This window comes from Nicotiana attenuata, chromosome 8 (assembly GCF_001879085.1).
Source record: "Nicotiana attenuata strain UT chromosome 8, NIATTr2, whole genome shotgun sequence".
NCBI lineage: Eukaryota > Viridiplantae > Streptophyta > Magnoliopsida > Solanales > Solanaceae > Nicotiana > Nicotiana attenuata.
In genome coordinates, this window is record NC_031996.1 from 31,367,571 (window position 1) to 31,375,398 (window position 7,828).

Consider the following 7,828-nt stretch of genomic DNA (forward strand, 5'->3'; position numbering starts at 1 on the left):
TCTAAAAAGGGTAGAGCTCATACATATAGCTCAAAGACGTGAGCAAGGGCCTAGGGACTAAAAAGAAATAAGGAAAACTTACAATGGGTTAATTAAATAATAAAGCAAACTAAGTGGATCAATTGCAAGAAGAAAACTTGTTAACTACTCAGCCTATCGCTAACTTCACGGTGCAACATTTCAAGCCTCTTGTACAAGCTCCGCCGATTGCTCCAACCTCTACTATTTTAATTCGTATCACCTTCCTCGACTTTTAAGGTAAGCGGAAGTTTCTTCCATTCTGAATTCTCTATGGGAAAATACCGGAGGAGTTGAACCTTGTGAGAGAGCCTAGTTCAATAAATTTGTAGCGTTGATTTTCTAATTATGAAAAGATGTCTGACACGTGCCGTCTTAGCTCAGCTGGTAGAGCGCATGGCTTTTAACCATGTGGTCGTGGGTTCGATTCCCACAGACGGCGTCGCAGTAAGTCCTGTTGTTTCCACTTTTTGGATATTTTTGCTTCACCATACTTTTCATAGTTCCAGATAAATAAAAAAATAAAAACTTTCACAGCTCCATCATTAGCTTCTTCTTTCTTTTCCCCCAAAATTCTTATCCATGGCGTTTCTGTCAATTCCTAGCATCTTTTCTCGGGCTGGTCCTGCAATTCCATGTCTTTACTCGACTCCACCAGCATGTCATTTCCTTCAGCCCTCCATCCATAATCAGTACTCATTGCAGCTGAATCCATCCAGCAGACTAAACCTCTCGGCACTATGCACGAGTTACGAGGTTGGCGCAGGATTTTTGGCGGAGGAATTTGGAGCTCAAAATGGAAATGATAAAAGTCGTGAACCTGGAAATGGCAATTGGGATAGTTCTCAGTACGACGCTCTGCTTAAAGGCGGTGAACAAGTTACCTCTGTCCTTGAAGAAATGGCCAAGCTAGTACGTTGCCCTTTATTGTATACTAACATTCTTCGTTTTTTCTTCCATTGCGGTGGTATATCTCTTTTAATAACTACGAAATCTTCCGTATTGTTGATCTTAAACCCTAAACCCTGTTGATAGGAAAATGGAAATTCTGAATAGTATAGTTAAAAACTAGTGGTAGTTGAATCCCTGGAAACTCTGTTCATCGAATTTGGTCGTGTTAAATTGTTAAAGAAGCTAAAAATCAGAGGTAATAGGATTTCTCAATCCATGTGAATGTGCGGAATATCTGCTGGCTTTAGGAATAATCTGAAGTCTCTGTATTGTCATATGGAGGGTGTGGATATTGCAATGGCACATCTTAATTCTAATAGCTAGCATCCCTAGAAACGAATCCTTTCCCATCTACACTAATTAGCAATTATATGGTGCTTATGTTTTCCTGAGCCGAGGGTCTATCGGAAATAACCTCTCTATCCTCACAAGGTAGGGGTAAGCTCTATGTATACACTACCCTCCCCGGACCCCACGGTGTGGGATAATACTGGGTATGTTGTTGTTGTTGTTAGTATTATGGTGATTTTCAAACGGATAATTGGTATGTGTAGAAATATGAAAGTAGTAATAACATGATATAACTATGCGCATGCCAATACATTTGGGAAGTGCATTATGGTGTTCAATAACCAAGAACAACTAAAAGCATCAAATAAGTGTTATATGTGATAGGATACCTGATTATGTAGTTCAATCACGTTGTTTACACAGTTAGTCCAGTATGTCAGCTGGATTAGTTATTCATCCATTTAATGTCGTTTGTTGGATACATATGTATGAAACAGTTGGAAGATATGAAGATGGACGAAGCATCTGAGGAGGTAGCAGTGCAATTGGCTGCACAAGGAGTGATTGGGAAGAGAGTTGACGAAATGGAGTCCGGTTTCATGATGGCCCTTGATTACATGATCCAAATTGCTGAAAAGGACCAGGATGACAAGGTATTATTTATATGTTCCTGATCTGTTTTCATTATTTTTTCTTAAGGACTGCTGTTCGTTGAAGTATAATTTTTTACTCCGTATCTGTGATTTATGGTCTCACTTTTCATCGTTTTGCCACGAGCAATTCAATTGTTAGTTTTATGTGCTTCTCACACCGTTGACACATCTGGTGCATTTCTGTGTGGTAAGATAATTTGTATGCTGGCTTTAGAGATCAATTAGTGAAAAATAGTTGTCCTTGATGCTCATCATTTTAGCTTTTGCCTGGTGCAAGATGTAGTGAAGTAAAAGGAGTCTCATTCAGAAGATTAGTGATACTGATAGTTCTACTACAACTTAGTAGGCCTGTGTGCACGATATGTTGTTTTCTCTCATCTCTGGTCTTTTCATCATATAGGTATTTACTTCTTAATTGAAATTTTTTTTAACGAGAGTTATCGGGAATGAAGAGCGATAAGCAAAGAATCTAAAGGACAAAAGAATCCTTCTAGTGTAATCAATTCTCCTTCATGTTGGAAGAACACTATATGATTTATATAGCAAACTGTATGTCTGCTCATATTTTGTCTTCTGCTATGTTTTGTGTTTCTTTTTGTTATCTGTCCATATCCATTCATTTTCTCTGAGTATTGCATTTATATAAGCAATATTCTTGGCGGGTATGTTAACAACTGAATGTTTCTTTTAGTGCAAATCAATCTTGGAGGTGATTAAGGAGACTGTATTATCACATCTTACCAAGAAATGCCCCCCTCATGTGAGTATCATCATTGACTATATTATTAGCAGCATTGTTGCTCTAGTCTTTCTTTTTACATTGGGTTGAACTTATATGCTTTCTAGGTTCAAGTCGTAGGCCTGCTCTGTAGAACCCCCCAAAAAGAAAGCCGGCATGAATTGCTGAGGCGAGTAGCTGCCGGTGGTGGAGTTTTCCAAAGTGAGAACGGCACAAAAGTTCATCTTCCTGGCGCAAATTTGAATGATATAGCTAACCAGGCTGATGATATTCTGGAGGTAGGCTCTCAATGTACATGTATAGTCAGGAGACAGTTGAGCTGTTGGGATCTAAGTACATAGTTTGTCCGTGTCAGTTTCTTTCGGCTACAACATAGTTTGTCTGTGTCAGTTTCATTCGGCTACAGGTCCCTTAGGACACAGCTTATTAGAAACCACAAACTTTTACAGGGGGTGGAACATGCTGATAGTGGAGACCATCAGGCAATATGCAATGTGCAAAACATGCTGAAAAATGGTTAGGTCAATATTTTCACATAGTGATATTAAACAACTATGCTCAGCCAACTTGTTTTAAAATTTATAGTGTTAATGCTGGTTATTTTTAAGGCACTTGTGCCGGATGCATACTTCATTATCTATTTGTTGTTCTCGAGTTGCAGATTTATTTGTGTTAATATACAGAGAATAAGAAAGGAAACTTGTGGTAATTTCAAGTCTTAACAAAACCATCTTAGTTAACAGATCCAAAGAATGAGGTACATATTGTCCAGTTAGTAACCTAACCTGCAAATTGTGTCAGTGAAGTTTATTTGACCAGAAATCAAGTCGTTTAGACTTCAAGTTTGTCAAGTCATTCTGATTTTATTCATGCACTTAAGAATTGTTAGTTGTTGGTCATCAATAATTTTTAAAAATTCCTCAACTACGTGCTGTAAGGCTGTAGTATTTCTCAAAATGCTTTTTCTGTCCTACTCCCTTTTGACATCTATTTTATGTGTTTCGAAATACAATACATGTGATACATTTCATTCTTCGCAATCAATTTTGACCCCTTTTCCTGATTTAAATATAACATCCATGTATCATCTTATAGAAAGAAATTGAGATATTTGGGAATCACGCCTCTTATGCTATCTTGCATAGTAATAATTTGGTCCAGATATTCCTTTTACTCTTATGTTCAACTGTAGCTTTCATGCTCAAGAATCATCTGATGTTCCATACGAACCAAATTATAACTATTTCATGCATGCTTATCTATATGCATTTTTTCGCTTTTTTGAGATTGCAAGTTACTGATGGTACTTAAGTTTAAATATGTGACATCATGTAGTGTGTTTTCTGAACCCTAAAAGTAATTTATCAGATTAATACAGATTGCAATATTGTTAGATTAGAAGGATTCCTTTACCCTTGCTTCACTAAACAATACTGGTTTGCCTTTGCCACAGACAATGGAATCTCGTCCTGTTGTACCTGATAGGAAGTTACTAGCAAGATTAGTTTTAATCAGAGAAGAAGCTAGGAACATGATGGGAGGTGGAATACTTGACGAAAGAAATGATCGTGGCCTGAATACACTGCCTGAATCAGAGGTTTGTTCTTGAACATTTTATCTGGTCAAGTTTTATTTGGTCAGCTGACCAGGAGGTTTCCTAAAATGTTGTTAATCTGTGAGAAATGAACTACCTGGATGGTCTTTGTGTTGCTGCTTGTGCTTTTCTTTCTGATGTTAGCTTTTTATGTTCATGCAGGTGAACTTTTTAACTAAACTTGTTTCCCTAAGACCAGGGAAAACTGTACGTGACATGATAAAAAATGTGATGCTGGGTAAAGAAGAAGGTGCAGAAAGTTCAGATGATGAAGTTAGTGATGCTGGTGGAATTGCAGGAAGGGTGAGATTCTGTTCCGCGATGATCTCATTACTTTTTAAGATATCCAAAAGTTTTTCAACCAAAATTATAGTCTGCATTATGATAATTTTACTTTTGCTCCCAGGCAAGTGTAAGTGGGCGTAAACCATTGCCTGTGCGCCCTGGCATGTTTCTTGAGACAGTTTCTAAGGTAAGAGTTGCCAGTGCATATGGTTGTTATAGGATGTAGAGTTGGTGGTTATGGTTTCTGGTGAGCTAGTCATGAAAAAAAGTACATTAAGTTTGACTATGTGGTAGTTAGTTTCCAGATACAAATTTCTCTGCAAAGTATCTTACGAAAGAAAAGTATGAGGCAATTATGGATTATTTACACTGTATAGCCTTTTTGAGGCCACTGTTTAAATTCTGTTCCCATTAGCCCAGTGGGCTAACTTTCGCCTTTAAAAGTTGTTGGATGAACTTCTCTTTTTGCAGACGAATTTAGCCCACCGGGTTGGTGGGGACATAATTTAAATAGTGGCCTAAAAATAGGCCATTTGTGCAAATGCCCCGGCGGTTATGATGTCTAACCACATCTTATTGGGACTTTTTAGGTGTTAGGTGGCATATATGGAGGAAATGTCTCTGGAGTCACAGCACAACATCTTGAATGGGTATGCTATTGTTAATCTCTACTTTTGTGTGTGGTAGCATTTTATTTAGAAAGTCGCTTTGCAATATGTCTACCCCGCTAGTTGACTTTCATAGCCATTTTCTAAGGTGGAAGGGTCGTAAATTTCCTCCTTTACTGGTGAAAGTTACTTGAGAGTTCTCCAAGTTTAACTTCGTTCAGTAAATCATGGATATCAAGATTGGAGCGTGGATGAGTTCTTTACAGGTCCGCACAATTACAGCTCTGACTACTTCTGATCTTTCTAGGGGCATATTTGGTACGGCTTCTTTGATCACAGCAACAATAACGTCACCAATATGAGCATATCGACGATTGCGTCGAAACCTTGTTCCAATAATCTCGCAGAGTACCAAGCCCTCATACTTGACTTGAGATGGCTGTGGATTTGAAAGAGTTGCAACTCTTATGAATCATTGATAATTCGCCAGATCATTGATACAAAAAATATCCAAATACCAAATCCGACTTCTATATACTCCCCACAAACTAGAAGAAGCTCGTGGGAAGGTCAAAGAAAGAACTTGTTCTTCACGACCCTTTTTTCGAGTAGTTTTTTCTTCGGCAAATCGCCCGAGGCCTATGCTTTTTTGAATCCAATCGTAGATATTATGCCAGTCATACCTCTGTTCACACTCGGCTAGAGAAGAAATTAGAAAAACGATAAACCCGATGGGTTGACGCCACAAATTCCACCCCCAAAAACCATATTTTGACTGCGCTTCCACTATATCAACTGTACTTAAACTGTTAGATAATCATAGTCACTGATCGAGCGCTCTTGTGCCGAAGATGAACGGGGCTAAGCGATCTGCCGAAGCTGTGGGATGGCTTGCACTCAATAGTCAATCAATTCGTTTTTCCGCTTTCTATCGCACGCTTCAACTATTTGTTTATATAGTGTGTGAAGTCTAACTAATGGAAAGTGCCTATGAATTAGTTCCAAGAAAGCGGCCGTTCACGTCAGGAATAGAGGCCGTTAAGGATGTACTTGCTTTTCCTTTTTTTCGTCGAGATTGGGTTGGTGTTCAGTGTACCGCTTGTGACGCCTATGCTTTGCAAGCCTACATTCACAACAGCTTCTCCTTCCCTTGCTTCCCCGTTCTTCTCGAATATCATATATTTTTACTATAGCTATTGATGGACCGGTGCTACCTCTGGATCTAAGAATCATGGAAGACGTAATTGAAATATGCACTTGGAATTAAATCACATTGGTATAAAGAGCCGGAAGACTTGTACCTGGAACAGAGAAAAAGGGTATCCAATTGAAATCCTGTTTTTTCTATTTTTCGCTTAGATGTGCTCGGCAGATGCTAAAGCCAGAGCGTGATGGCAAGAATTGATCGAGCGAAGAATCACAGTTCTCAGCCATCACATTCAGAAAGACTACTGGCCTAATTTCACTCAATTAAATAACTTACGAGGAGAAAAGCACGTGATTCGAGAAAATTTTTGAAAAAAATCTACGTTTTTTGAAGGTGAAGTTTGGAAATAGAACAATTCCTTCTGTCATGTATCCTCGATTAATGCAACCTCAGATGCTATGTTTCGAAGTCTAGTTAGGCAGTGGAAACCCTGGGAAGTCAGGAAGTTCAAGTTAGAGGGCATATGAATATGAAATAGCATATGAAGAAATTGGTAAATCTTTCTCATTGCTTGACTAAAGAATGCATTTTATGGGTCTAGCACTCCCGTCATGAGACGTAGAAGCAAAAAAAAGAAAAAGCCTAGGCTGATCATCCAACACCCATTGATTCTACTCCAATTCCAGTATCTGGCTGTTCTTCATCTTACCCGGGAGGAAGTCGAGGACAGAGTTGCCGCTTTAGATGAAAGATTGATGTTTCTATTTGAATACAAGGCCCTACGCCTTATGGCTTGAGGAGCAAGCCAGCAAACCCCCCCTTACTCACCTCAACATCTATAAAAAGAGCTCTTTCTCCTTTTCACGTTTGGCATATGCCTGCTCTAACCGAGATCTTTGGGGATGATTCCGTACTACAGTTCGGTGGAGTAACTTTAGGACATCCTTGGGGTAATGCGCCAGGTGCCGTATTGTGTAATTAACTTGGCTGTCTTTTAAATTATTGATTCTTAGTTTATTACACTTGAGAGTAGACTTACCTAAACTTTGGTAGTTGGGAGTCTGTCTATGACAGGTTGCTAAATGGCTGATTGTTTTTAACGTTTTTTCTTGATAAGTAGCAACTTATTGAATTTTTAATTGTGGTTTCAGGTTCACCAGAACACGCTTCAAATACTTCAAGAGATAGCATTCTAGTTGTTCCTTGCACTAATTTCTTGGAACGCTCGGAGAAGAAAGCCGATCTATCCAGTCTAAATATCTAGTAAGCTTCATAAAATTTGGGTGTGAATATTTGTCATAATCCATGTGTAAATTTGGGGGGGGGGGGGGGGGGTATACAGCAGTCTCGAATCTTAGTAGACATTAAGAGTTTTAGAGTTATGCATAGTTGTCATATGAACAATTGAGTAGTTGGGAGGAAATAGCATAGAATTTGAAACAAAATTCTGCGACATCTACTGTTGGAAACACCCAAAGAAGAACACAAGTACGAAGATGTAGGCGCTTTATAAGTGTTAAAGCATTTTCCCAGAAGTACTAT

At 38.7% G+C, this 7,828-nt stretch overlaps 1 protein-coding gene and 1 non-coding gene across 2 annotated transcripts; both read left to right on the forward strand.

Annotated features, from left to right (window-relative positions):
• Positions 388–460, forward strand: TRNAK-UUU. Its single transcript has one exon. It is a non-coding gene; the product is annotated as a tRNA-Lys (tRNA).
• On the forward strand, positions 453–7,615 carry LOC109231183. Its single transcript, XM_019396761.1, has 9 exons — positions 453–930; positions 1,758–1,913; positions 2,605–2,673; positions 2,760–2,930; positions 4,106–4,249; positions 4,409–4,549; positions 4,653–4,718; positions 5,122–5,181; positions 7,438–7,615. Exons 1-9 carry the CDS (start codon positions 601–603, stop codon positions 7,480–7,482), a joined length of 1,182 nt encoding a protein of 393 aa, XP_019252306.1. The 5' UTR covers positions 453–600; the 3' UTR covers positions 7,483–7,615.

Coding starts and splice junctions, on each gene's coding strand:
- LOC109231183 (XM_019396761.1), top strand. CDS start 601: ATGGCGTTTCTGTCAATTCCTAGCATCTTTTCTCGGGCTGGTCCTGCA. Junction 931..1,757: donor TTGAAGAAATGGCCAAGCTA/GTACGTTGCCCT, acceptor TGTATGAAACAG/TTGGAAGATATGAAGATGGA. Junction 4,250..4,408: donor ATACACTGCCTGAATCAGAG/GTTTGTTCTTGA, acceptor ATGTTCATGCAG/GTGAACTTTTTAACTAAACT.